Raw genomic sequence first — 13355 nt, 5'->3', positions numbered from 1 at the left:
TGTGTGTGTGTGTGTGTGTGTGTGTGTGTGTGTGTGTGTTAATGTATGTATGTGTGTAATATTTAGGAGTTTCTGCATATAAGCTGTATCATTTGTGAATAGAGATATTTTACTTCTTTTCCAATTTGGATATCTTTCTTCTGCTTGCCTTACAACTCTGTCCAGAGCTTCCAGTACTGGTTAAATAGAAGTCGGTAGAGCAGGTGTCCTTGTCTTGTTCCTGATTTTAGAGGAAAATCTCTTTCATCACTGAGTTTGATATTAGCTGTGAGTTTTTCATATATAGCTTTTATTAAGTTGATGTTTCTTTCTAGTCCTAGTTAAGTGTTTTTATCTGCATCTTATTTTTTGCATAATAGTACTCTGAAACTAATCCAGAATTGTTTTGTATTGCCTATGTCGTTAAGTATTTTTGAAGACCTACTTTTGGGAAGAAAATTACAGCATAGCAAATGCGGTTCAGCAGTACATTAAAGAACAGTAGAATCTTCTTACTGGGAAGAGTTAGTCTTGGGATATAAGGAATCATTCATCGTGAGGGTTTTAATATAATTCAGCATATTTATAGGTGAAATGATCTTACAATTTTTTTCTTTCTGGTAGATATTTAATAGGCATTTGTTTAAACTTAAAGTCCATTCTTCTTTATTTCATTTAGAAGTTGGATTCCACCTCTTCTATAACATGTTAGTCGTCCAAAGGCCACAATCACATGTAATGTGAAACATTAGAAACATTCCCATTAAAATCAGATATAAAATGGAAGTCCATTGTTACTACTTCTAGATGTTAAAGATATAATTATAGAGGATGTCTGTATATGTGTAAGTATTGGGAAGAAGGAGGCAAAATGATCCTTGCCTGCCAGTAATAGTCAGAAAACCTAAGCCAATTGATTAAACAAAACAAAACAAAACTTGTTAGACTAAGAGAATTGTAGAAGAGAAATTAATCACAAAATTAATACAGGAAAAAAAACCAATAACTCTTACTTACTTTCTACTGTCCAGTGCCCTTAATTCTGGTTTCTGCCTGCCATGTTCTGCTTGGACTCCAGTTTTGTCTTCCAGGTCCGGAAATGTACCTAGGTAGAGAGTGGGATAGCAATAGGGCTCACTTTTTGAGTTTTCTATTTATTTTGAGTGTTTCCATTTTTGAGTGATGTTTTTTATTGTCTGAAAGACGTCCATTTTGTCTAGTTTAATAATTATTTAAATTATAGTAGAAGGGCTAGTCTGGAGGCCTAGTTATTCTAGCCTGTGAGTCTTTTTGTAAACTTGAAAAATGATTTTGAAGTTCTTGAATATATACCTGAAGATGAATAGAGAGATTCTGAAAAAGAATAAGGGGAATGTGGGGGGTAGGTTGGAGTAACTTTTACAGTTACTAAATGTGTTCTAAAGTTAGAGTAGGTCAAACATTATCCTACTTGTGCAGATATATCACTGGGGAAAGGAGTGAAAAGCTTTTTGGAACTTAGTATTGTGGTAGTGGTGGCTTCTCAGTCAGTGATTAAAAGATAGCTTGTTTAAGAAGGTTATTTTAGAATATGAACAGGATAACCATTTGGAAAACAATGAAGCCTTCAATGAAGGATAACCATTTGGAAAACAATGATTCAGCATTCTTTCACTACTACATCATAACTGATTCCAGATGGACTCAAGATTAAACATTATATTATATTGAAATAAAAGTGACAGTGCAGTACCAAAAAAAAATGAGTAAAATTTTTAATTTCTTACAGTCTTGGAATGGTAAAAGTCTTTGTAAACAAGGTGCAAGTTATTTTCTGTACTGTAAAAGACACCCATCAACAAAACGAATAGGTTCAACCAATGGTGAAAAATTATTTCAGATCATATCACAGGATCTTACTGATCAAAAATTAGATTTTAACTTATTTTATTAGTAAGAGGGACTATATCAGTAAGCAATTAATAGAAGAAATGTAAATGACCAATGAATATAGAGAAGGATGCTCAGTAGCCCTCTCATTTAAGTAAGTGTAAGTAAGATGATGATGCCGTTTGACATAGTAGATTGACGGAAATCAAAAAAGGTTAATACCCAGGGTTAGGATGGCGGAAATGTACTTTGTCATTTGCTCTTTGTGGGAGTTTAGCTTGACAAGATCACAGTATGTCTCATAAGTAGAAACGAGCACACACTCTGATCAGTCCCCAGAGCAGTACCAATGTAACGGTTTATCCCACGGAATCTCATACCTTGGTTACTCAGGCAGCTCTAGGGGCTCAACTCGGGCTTACAGAATCAGCTATTTCTGTGAGTAGCTTAAGAGTATTTGTTTAATAATTTCATGTTTCTGTTATAGTTTTAGAGAACTGTGGATTAATCCAAAAGAATATTCTGAAAAGTACGCAGATATCAGTGCGTATATGTTTGATGGAGCATTGGGAAAGTAATCACATAAACATAGTCAGTGCCTGTGATAAAATACAACGTGGTCTTTAAAGCGAATGCTTTGTATATAGAGACAGTTATATTGGTAAACAGAAAAACAAATCCTAGAACTGGATGCATTGTGTGATTATGTAATTAGGGACAACATTTATGTGTGCATATAAAATATCTGGGAGGATACACAAATTTAATAGTGGTTGTACCTGGAGGAAAACATCCTTTTTGTTTCATGACTTTCTTATATAGCTTCTTTAATTTTATTTTTTACAAGCAAGTTTTATAATACCAATTGAAGGAAAAGAAAAGGACCATGCACTTTTAGAAGTTGTATGTGAACCCTGAAACATGGTTTGATACTTGGTTAAGTAAATTCATTGCAGTTAGATGAAATCTTGTTTGGCTAAAGAATAGCCTAAATTGGGCTTATCATGGGAGGCGTCAGTGACTTGCATTGAACCTATATTTATTATATAGTTTTTTTTTTTTTAAGACTCCATTTGTTGTGATACTGTATTGCTTTTTCTAAGCTGTGTATTCATAATGTATATATATTTTTTTAAAGAACCCTCAACAACTAGTACTTCTTCAAATTACCCAGATGTATTAACAAGGCCTTCTCTTCATCGGAGCCATATGAATTTCTCCATGTTGGAATCTCCTGCATTGCACTGTCAGCCCTCCACATCCTCGGCATTCCCAATTGGCAGTTCTGGATTTTCCCTTGTAAAGGAAATTAAAGATTCTACCTCTCAGCATGATGATGATAACATCTCAACTACCAGTGGTTTTTCTTCAAGAGCTTCTGATAAAGGTATTCTTGGCATTTGGTAGTAAAGTTAAATTTCGTGGGATAGGTTTTCTTCTGACTTGTAATTTCCATTTGTAATTAGTGCTCTTAAAATGCAGTGCATATTTTTGTTTCAGATATAGCTGTTACAAAGAACACTTCAGTGCCACCTCTGTGGTCCCCAGAGGCTGAACGTACTCCTTCACTCTCACAGCACACTGCCACCAGCTCGAAAAAACCAGCATTCAACTTGTCTGCCTTTGGAACACTTTCCCCTGTGAGTGTACTAATAGGATTTGATTTAATCACATCAGTTTTGAGTGTTTATTGCTCATAATTTATTGTTGTGTTTCTGTGCAGTCACTTGGGAATTCTTCAATCCTTAAAACAAGTCAACTTGGAGATTCTCCGTTTTATCCTGGAAAAACAGTGTATGGTGGGGCAGCAGCTGCTGTAAGACAGCCTAAACTACGAAACACAGCGTATCAGGTTGGTTTGAATGGGAGAAGGACTGAGAACTTAAAAATAATAATAATAATAATAATTGACAAATAACTCATGGATCTCAAGTGGAGTTGTGGTTTGGCTATTTTTTTTTGGTAAAGTGATAGAACTGTGGGTTAGAAACATTCTTTTTATTTAGGGACTATCTGAACATTATTTTGATCCAAGTGAATATTTATTCATTACATTTGTGAGTGTGTTCTATGCATCTGTGCTTTAGGAATTAATTTAGGAGTTAATATTCCTTTTTAAAAAAATTGAGGTGTAAATTATGTTTAGTAAAACTTACCCTTATTAGAGTAATTGAATTTTAACAGAATACGTACAGTCATGTGCCCACTCTGCAAAGTATTGAATAAACATTTCCATCACATGTGAAACGGGGAAGGGGTGGGGAGAGGGATTCTCAAGCAGACTGCCAGCTGAGCTGGGAGCCCCATGTGACCCGAAGACCATGTCCTGAGCCAACATCAAGAGTCAGACACTCAACCAGCTGAATAACCCATGCTCCCCTTGCCTGTTACTTAATAGGGTTGTTTTCTTATTAATGAGTTTTGAGAGTATGTTATTCCTTTATTAAGTCCTTTGTTAGATACATGTTGTGCAAACCTGGCTTAAGTCTTTTGAAGAGAAGGTTTTTACTTTTGATGGCATTTAGTATTTTTTTTTTTTTTTTCTTATATGGTTCATGCTTTTAGTGTAGTATGTAAGACATTTTTGTCTAAGCTAGGGTCACAGATTTTCTTCTGTGTTTTCTAGAGGCTTTATAGTTTGAGTTTTAATTTAGACTTCTGATCTGTTTTGAGTTAATTTTTGTCTGGCATGTATCATGTCAGGAGGTAGGGATCAAGATTTTTTTTTTTTGACATAAGGGATGTCCAGTTTTTCTAGTACCATTTGCTGAAAAGTTTATACATTCTACATTGCTTTGCCTTGGTCTCTTTTTTTTTTTTTTTTAATTTTTTATTTATTTGACAGAGAGAGACACAGTGAAAGAGGGAACAGAAGCAGGGGGAGTGGAAGAGGGAGAAGCAGGCTTCCCACCGAGCAGGGAACCTGATGTGGGGCTTGATCCCAGGATTCTGGGATCACGACCTGAGCCGAAGGCAGACGCTGAACAACTGCGCCACCCAGGCGCCCCTTGCCTTGGCCTCTTTATTTGAAAATCAGTTGACCATATATGTGGCTCTGCTTCTTGACTTTCTATTATTTTCTATTTCTATGTATCCTTTGGCCAACTCGAAACTCTCTTGATTACTATAGCCTTACAGTAATCTTGAAATCACTAATGTGAGTCCTCCAGCTTTATTCTTTTACAAGTTTTTTTGGGTTTCCTAGATCTTTTGCTTTTTCGTAATTTTAGAATCACATTACCAGTTTCTGCAATCTACTGGAATATTGATTAGGATTGCATTGAATCTAAAGATGAATTTAGGGGAGAATATACATCTTAATAAACTTGAATCTCCCAATCCTTGAACATAGCATGGCTCTCCATTTACTTGTCTTTTTGAAATTTCTTTTTATCAGTGTTTTGTAGTATTCATCATACAGAACTTGCACATATTTTGTTAGACTTATACTTAAGTTTTCATGTTGTTTGATATTAGTTGAGATATAATAGCCCAAATAGTCTATTGAGTAAATTGAAAAGTAGTTAAGATATCTTCCAGCAAAGAAAACTTCAGGCTCAGATAACTTCCTTGGTGAATTCTACCAAATATTTTAAGAAAGAAAGAATACCAGTTCTACACAAACTTTTTCATATAATGGGGCGCCCTTCCCATCGTATTTGTGAGAGCAGCATTACTCTGATACTGAAACAAACTAAAGAATAAAAACCATGAATATCTCCACAGATGCATAAAACACATTTGACAAAATTCAGTGTCCAGACATGATAAAAATTTTCTGTAGCCTGGGGAGTAAATGGAGACCTCCTCAGCCTGTTAAAGGGTATCTATAGAAAATCTTCAGCTAGCATCATACTAGTGGTGAAAGACTGAGTACTCTTCTCATCAGGTCAGGAAGAGAACGAGGATATTTAATGCCATGCTGCAGGTCTAGCCAGTGCAGGAAGAAGAAATGCAAGGCATAGACATTGTGCTTAGCTACATAGACAAGCCCAAGAAATAAAAAAAAAAAAAAAAGTTATCAGAACTTATAATTGAGTTTAGCAAGATCACAGAAGACAAGGTCAATATACATAATCACTTGTATTTACATAAGTATTAGCAAAGAACAAGTGGAAATTGATAACTTTTAAAAAAATAAATTCAAGGTGAATTCCACCATTCTGTGTTTTGCCCTTAAGAGTTTTTTGAAGCTCATAAAAATGGTTTTGTTGTGTATATTACTGTGCTTGCTTTTACAGATTTTGACATTTTAAAGATGGAGAAGTAATTATACTTGCAGTGTGTAGGCTTTTTGAGAAGGGAGTCTATGTGAAGATGACAGTCCATAACAAACACAGCAATGGGATAGAAACAAGCATATATATATATATATATTTAATTTAATTTTATTTTTTCAGTGTTCCAAGATTCATTGTTTATGCACAACACGCAGTGCTCCACGCAATACATGCCCTCCAAGATTTTGTTTTGTCTTTAGTTTCTTGCTTTCCTAATTGGAGGATGACTTCATGTATATAGTTAACAGTAATTAGGAGTTTTATTTCTGAAAGTGTTCATGAAGGGCAATATTTTGTTACTTTAGGAAGTGTTAACTGAATGTTAGAGTTACACAGGGAGCTTTTTCTAGAGCTTAACTGGATCATAGTACTCCTTTAAACATTTTTTTAAGGTAAAACAATCGTTAAGCGTCTTAGTAGAAGGTAGGATGATGCAAGCCTATGATTCATAGAATAGGCCAAGTCAGAGTGTACTCTTGCTATTTCTTCCTTTCTTACATTGAATCTTACACTTTTTAATGCTAAGTCGTGACGTACCTTTAAAATCCTTCTCAGCACAGGCTTCCAAATGTTCTATCATTGATATTTGGGATGAGTCTATTACTCCTTTCCCTAGAGTGTTAGAGCTGGGAGATACATTAAAGATTCTCTAACTCAGTTCTGTTTTATTGATTAGCGAATCGAGGCCTTGAATGGCCCGTGGCAAGTAGAATCCAGTGACAGGACAGACTATCATAATTTCCTAGAGGATTTTATTTATTTATTTATTTATTTTTTATTTAAAAAAAAAAACTTTTTTTTAAAATTTATTTGACAGAGATCACAGGTAGGCAGAGAGGCAGGCAGAGAGAGAGAGGAAGGGAAGCAGGCTCCCTGCTGAGCAGAGAGCCCGATGCGGGGCTCGATCCCAGGACCCTGGGATCATGACCTGAGCAGAAAGCAGAGGCTTTAGCCCACTGAGCCACCCAGGCGCCTTTCCTAGAGGATTTTAATGTTGACCTCGTGTTTGCCAAAGATTCAGCAGTCTTTAATGGGCATCCAGTTCTTAATAAAACTGTTAAAGAATACTTGCAGCTACTCTGAAAATGTCATTAAATGTTTGGTATCAGAGAAACATTATTTATAAAAAGGTATTATGACTCAATTTTTCGGATGTTATGAGCTATTTGTAGAAACTGCGTTATGTTTCGATTGTGATAATATCTTTATATCAAGCATTGCCAAATTGTTTTGTGGTAGTCACTTGGTCATTGGATTGTTGTAATGGATTCTTGAGCAAAGAAACTGTTTTAATTGGAATTTGTAAACCCTGCTTGCACATTAAAGGATACTTATCTATTCTTTATAAGGGGTTTTCCTTAACTCCAATTTTTTTAAGATTTATTTATTTGAGAGAGAGAGAGAGATCACAAGTAGGCAGACAGGCAAGCAGAGAGAGAGAGGGAAGCAGGCTCCCCGCTGAGCAGAGAGCTGAGATCATGACCTGAGCCAAAGGCAGAGGCTTAACCGACTGAGCCACCCAGGCTTCCCTTTAACTCCAATTTTAAGAAGGTTAAAGATCCTGAAGAGATAGCCCGAGTGTTTAAAATTTTTCTTATGTCAAAATTTGAAAAAGGAGTTAGTTTAAAAAAATTTAAATTTCCTTTACAATAGATACTGTAGCCTCATTTAGTTATCTTGGAATTTAATTAACTAATACCTAGAGTAATATTTTAATATAGTTCTTGTTAATTTAGTTCTCTCTTTCATTTATTTATGTATTTTTTATTGAATTACAGTTGCCACAATGTTGTGTTATTTTTAGGTGTGCAGCATAGTGATGGCATAGTGATTGAACAGGAAGTGTTCTTTGATGTAAATATCAGGGATAAATGGCTCAAGGTAATGGTGAAACTTTATAACAGTGATCCCACTCTTCCTACTTAAATTAACATAGCTGCAGATCTGTAGGTGTGGTGCGTGCTTATTTGTTTCTGACTGTAAAAGTAATTGGCTTTTCAGTAAAGGTATAAAGAAAAAAAGTTGCACTTCATGCTTGATGACACCACCCAGAGATAAATTGCTTTTACCACAGTAATTCCGTTTCTCTTTGAATATTCATTCTGTTCTGTAAATACTTTCATTTCCTGCAATATGGGCTTTAGAGTTAAGGGTCCGGAAAAATAATACAGTGTTCACTTTATAGGCACCAGTCAGAAGACAGATGAAAGCTAAGCAGCTCAGCGCACAATCCTATGGTGTGACCAGTTCAACAGCTCGGCGAATATTGCAGTCTTTAGAGAAGATGTCAAGCCCGCTAGCGGTAAATTTTTAGAATCACAATTAAACGCGGGTGTGTGACAATTTGAGTTCCGTGAAAAATCTTAATTTTGTTACTGTTTCAATATTAACAGGATGCAAAAAGAATTCCATCTGTTGCTTCTTCTCCCTTGAATTCTGTAAGTTGACTTTTTAAACCTCTTTTAGAGATATATTTTTATATATTGGTCATGAAAGTCATACTTTTCAAAATTTCCAATTTATTCTAATAGTATTTTTACTTTTTCAGCCTCTGGATAGGAGTGGAATAGATACCACTGCAGACTTTCAGGCCAAAAGGGAAAGGGTAAACCTTCTTCTGCATTTATTAAAGTTTCAGCAGTTTTGTTATATTTATTTTTAAGTTAGTAAATACACAAATTGAATTTGATAGTCATTAGGGAACATGTTTGAAAGATAAGATTGTTTTGCTTGGACATTGTAGCTTCTTATGAGAGCCTGCCTTAGTACAGATCTGTAAGTGCAGTAAATCCTCAGTCATAATTTTTTGGTTAATTGGCATTTCCGTTTTCAGCATCTTGGTAGTCTACCTTCCGATAAATAAAAGTAGGAGTAAACAGTGCATGAAATGTTTAGTAATCATAGAAGTTCAGTGAACTAAATCCCTCATTGAGCATAGTTAGCTTTGTAAACTTTCCTCATTAACAAACACGTCAAATTTGTCGTGTGTAATAGAATTTCAGATTGCTAGATCTTTCATTAGTCAGCCCAAAATACTGTTTCAAGGTATGGGAACTAATACAAAATATAAGTTAGTATCTTGATAACACTTCTTGTGTTCTATTTGGTAAAAATTAGCTTTGGAGGTTACTCTGCGGGAAAATGAAATGCTTAATAGAGTTAAAGAGGTGTATTTTTTGTTAGTTATACTTGTGGCTAGTTAAGTATCCTTCGAGAAAGCAGATTCCCAGATCTTATTTGTGAAAGCATTTATTGCAGCACCAGTTTCCCCCAGAAGTAACTGATAGCAAGAATCATGGTTTTCTGACTTAACTGTGGGAACTGTGTATAAGATATTGTAAATTATAATTATTTTCACTGAAACTTTGCAGAGAAGGGGTAAAATTGAGGGGTATTGGGCGAATAGTGTTGCTTTACAGTTTTTAGGTGTTTGTAATCAGGCAAGAGGGAATCCATTATTGGCCACTGTGTTTTTACCTAGATGTTTGTAATCAGGTAAGAGGGAATCCATTATTAGTCGCTGTGATAGGATTAAATTATGGCATTAGCTGCTTTTCTCAAACTCCTGGTTTATATCAGGTTGTTTAAAAAGAAGTAAATGTAAAAAACTGTGCTGTAATACAAGTTTTCATTGATTAAAGTTTTATTAAAGGTTGAGTATAGTATCAATAGAATTTTATTAATGGATGTTAGGATATATAAAGGCCAGAATATAATATCGTAGTTCATATTTCACAGATGTGATCAGAGCAGTCTGCAGAATAGACTCTCTCATTGAGTTGTAAGATCACAGTTGTGATGAGGATTTAGGGAAGAGCTAGAATACAGAGGCTTTGCCTTGGAAACCAATGTTGTTCACAGCTGTTTCAGAGTGAAAGGACTGTATTCATAGCATCACAGTGTTTGGACAGAGTAGAAGTTCTTGGCTTTATAGTCGTCTTACACCAATAGGACTTTTCCTGTGTTTCCTTTTTGCAAAGGACTGTTGACAAAACACTTGTGTGCTTAGATAATAATGCCAGTTTATTTTAGGATTTGAAATTCTTAACAGAGTTTTACTCTGTTTTGCTTTAGTTTTTTAATAATAATAGAGGAAAACAAACTTGGAGAGAGGTTTGCTCATTTTTGGGCAACTATTTCATAGCTAGTTTAAAAATAATCTTATTTCCAGTTGAAGGATATCTAAAAAGTAATTTGGGGAAAACATGGCAAAATCAGTTTTAGTTTCTGTATTCAAAATTCAAACTGAAAGCTTAGATTTGTAGAACAGTTTTGAATATAGTTTCCATTTTGTGCATGTGCACATGTATGTGAAAAGTCATTCAGTCTAGAAAAAAATGGTCTGTGAAACCCATTTGGAATTTTTTATATAGGTTTATAAATATATATACCTTTGGTTCTGTTACTGTCAGTTTTTCCTTTTAGTGTTTGTTTGCATTCTCTGGGTATTTCTCTAAGAAGTACTTGTAGTCTCTAGGTGACATTAGCTATTGCCTGATAAGTTTTAGATATGTGCTGATACATATTTGAAAATAAAGGTTTGTCTTTGATTTCTGATTACCTATTAGGTGGACTCTCCGTATCCTCCTGTTCAGAGACTCATGACCCCAAAGCCAGTTTCCATAGCAAATCGAACTGTTTATTTTAAACCATCTCTGACCCCGTCTGGTGAATTAAGGAAGACTAATCAAAGAATAGATAAAAAGCACAGTGTGAGTATGTGTTTATTTTCACTCGTCTTTGAATATTGATTAAAATGAGTAAGAATAAGATACAAGTACTCTACCATTGCAGTGTAGCAACTAGATAATGCAAAAGTTTGTGTGTTAGTGACTACAAATGGTATGCCTTTCAGATGGCTAGCACCTTGATCAAATCCGAAGTTAGTATTTACTAGTAACACTATTATGTACTTATGATTTAGATGAAATAATTTTGCTCAGAATTGCTTTATCTGTGTGTTTTGTTTGGATTATTGTTGAACTGTTTAAAAATAAAATGTCCTATATCTGTTCATCCCTAAAAGTACTGTGATGCGCATTTCCCGTATTTATCATATCTGAAGATATGATAAATCTTTTTTTCTATATTTATCATATATAGTTTTTCTATATTTATCATATCTGAAGAAATTGATGTCCGTTCCTTCCTAATATTATATAATATGTAGACCACACTCCAGTGTTGTTTATAGTTTTTTGAATCAGAAGCTAAGCAGATTTCACACATTGCTCTGGTTTTGTCTTTCTAGATCTCAGGCCTTGACCCTCACCACATTGTTTTTGTTTTAAAATAACTGTTTTATTGAGATGCGATTCACATACTGTACCATTCACCTGTTTGAAGAGTACCGTGGTGCAGTGGTTTTTAGTATATTCAGAGTTGTTCAGTCATCAGAACAGCCGATTTTAGACCCTTGTCCTCCCCGTTCTCCCTCCCCTCCCCAAATCTACACCTGTTCGTAGTCACTCCCCACCCCCTCCTTGCCAGCCCTAAGCAACCACTGATGTGTCTCTCTGGATTTGCTTCTTCCGGACATTTTGTATAAGTGGAGTTTTAAAATATGTGGTCCTTTGTGACTGACTGATTTCACTCAGCATAATGTTTCAAAGGTTCATCCGTGTCATCAGAACTTTATTCCTTTTTATGTGGCTGAATAATACTTCCTTGTTTGGATATACTAGATTTTGTTTATCCTTACTTCAGTTGAGGGACCTTGGGTTCTTTTTATTTATTTATTTATTTATTTATTTATTTTTTTGGGTTCTTTTTATTTTTTGACTGTAATGAATAACACTGCTGTGAATGTTTGTCTACAGGTATTCTGTAGTCCTGTGTTGTCATTTTTCTGGGGTTCGTACCTAAGAGTGGAATTGCTAGGCAAAATTGGCTTTTGAAGAGACCAGGACAGTTACCTAAAATGTCCTGTGTTTGGGTTTGTTTTCTTGGGCTATTTAGCTAGAGTGTATTTTTTATATTTATTGTATTTACATAGTATCTTATGTTTATGCCTTTACTTATCTTTAGTTTCATTTGGTCTTCATAACCTAATTTATTAAAAATTTTCAAACTGAAGTTGAGAGAATAGTACAGTGTTTACCCATTACTCCTGCATTCACCAGTCATTAACACTTTGTCATATTTGCTGTATTAAAATTTTAAAAATGTTTTGAATATAATTTTGAACTTACAGACTCTGTAAGAACAATTTTAAGACTTCACGGTTTACTATATTTGTTCTTCCTTTACTGTGTATTTCTTAGAGATAGGAAATTCCCTTAATGTAATAAATACAGAATAATTATCAAAACCAGGAACTTAATATTTTACAATACTATTATCTAATGTACAGATTTTATTTAGATGTTGCTAGTGTCCCAGAGGAAAAAAATTCAAGATTATGTATGCATTTAGTTTTCTTTCTTCCTTTTTTTCTTTTTCTTTCCTTCCTTCTTTCTTTTCTTAGAAAATAAACTTTTTTTTTTTTTTTTTTTTAATTTGAGAGACAGAGAGAGAGAGAGAGCATGAGCAGGGCAGAGGGAGGGACAAGCATACTCGGAGATGAGCAGGGACCCTAACGTGGGGCTTGATCCCAGGACTCTGGGATCATGACCTGAGGTAAAGGCAGATGCATAACCCACTGAGCCCCCGACGTACCCCTGCATTTAGTTTTCATATCTCTTCATCTCCTTTAGTCTAGAACAGTTCCTTAGGGTTTTTAGTTTGTTTTTTGTATTTCGTAACATTGGTATTTCTAAAGTACAAATAAGTTACTGTGTAGAATGTCCTGCAGAATGTGTAATGTTTCCTCATAATTAGATTGCAGTTACATCCTTTTTATTTTATTTTTTATTTTAGAGTGTATGCAAGCATGAGGAGGGGCCGAGGGAGAGGGAGAGAATCTCAAGCAGACTACACACTGAGTGCGGAGCTTGACGTGGGGTTTGATCTCAATGACCCTGAGATCATGACATGAGCTGAAACCAAGAGTCAGGTGCTTAACAAGCTGAGCCGCCCAGAGGTCCCCCAGTTACGTACTTTTGGTAATAATATCAAAGAATAGATGCTGAGCTCTTCTCAGCCTGTCCTCTCAAGAAGCACGTGCTCTCAGTCGATCTCAGCACTGGCAGTGTTACTATTAAGGTGGTGGTAGTAGGATTTCTCCAGTGTAAAGTTACTATTTTTTTTTAATCTTTTGTAATTAATAGGTATATTGTGGGTAGATAA

The 13355-nt window shown here is 35.0% G+C and overlaps 1 protein-coding gene across 5 annotated transcripts in view; it reads left to right on the top strand.

The window, feature by feature from the left end:
* Window positions 1–13355, top strand: part of LOC111156648 (nucleoporin 153) — a 68681-nt gene that overhangs the window by 21084 nt on the left and 34242 nt on the right. For 4 of the 5 annotated variants that reach the window (XM_022517662.1, XM_022517664.1, XM_022517666.1 and 1 more), the window contains exons 3-9: window positions 2987–3235; window positions 3349–3488; window positions 3572–3700; window positions 8314–8430; window positions 8522–8566; window positions 8677–8733; window positions 10697–10840. In XM_022517662.1, coding sequence (XP_022373370.1) covers window positions 2987–3235; window positions 3349–3488; window positions 3572–3700; window positions 8314–8430; window positions 8522–8566; window positions 8677–8733; window positions 10697–10840 — 881 coding nt within the window. The remainder of the gene's footprint in view (window positions 1–2986; window positions 3236–3348; window positions 3489–3571; window positions 3701–8313; window positions 8431–8521; window positions 8567–8676; window positions 8734–10696; window positions 10841–13355) is intronic. The other variant, XM_022517663.1, reaches the window with a different exon arrangement.

This window comes from Enhydra lutris, unplaced genomic scaffold (genome assembly GCF_002288905.1).
Source record: "Enhydra lutris kenyoni isolate GAN:26980312 unplaced genomic scaffold, ASM228890v2 scaffoldscaffold48, whole genome shotgun sequence".
NCBI lineage: Eukaryota > Metazoa > Chordata > Mammalia > Carnivora > Mustelidae > Enhydra > Enhydra lutris.
The sequence above is the reverse complement of the archived record's forward strand: the minus strand, read 5'-3'. Positions and strand labels throughout refer to the sequence as shown.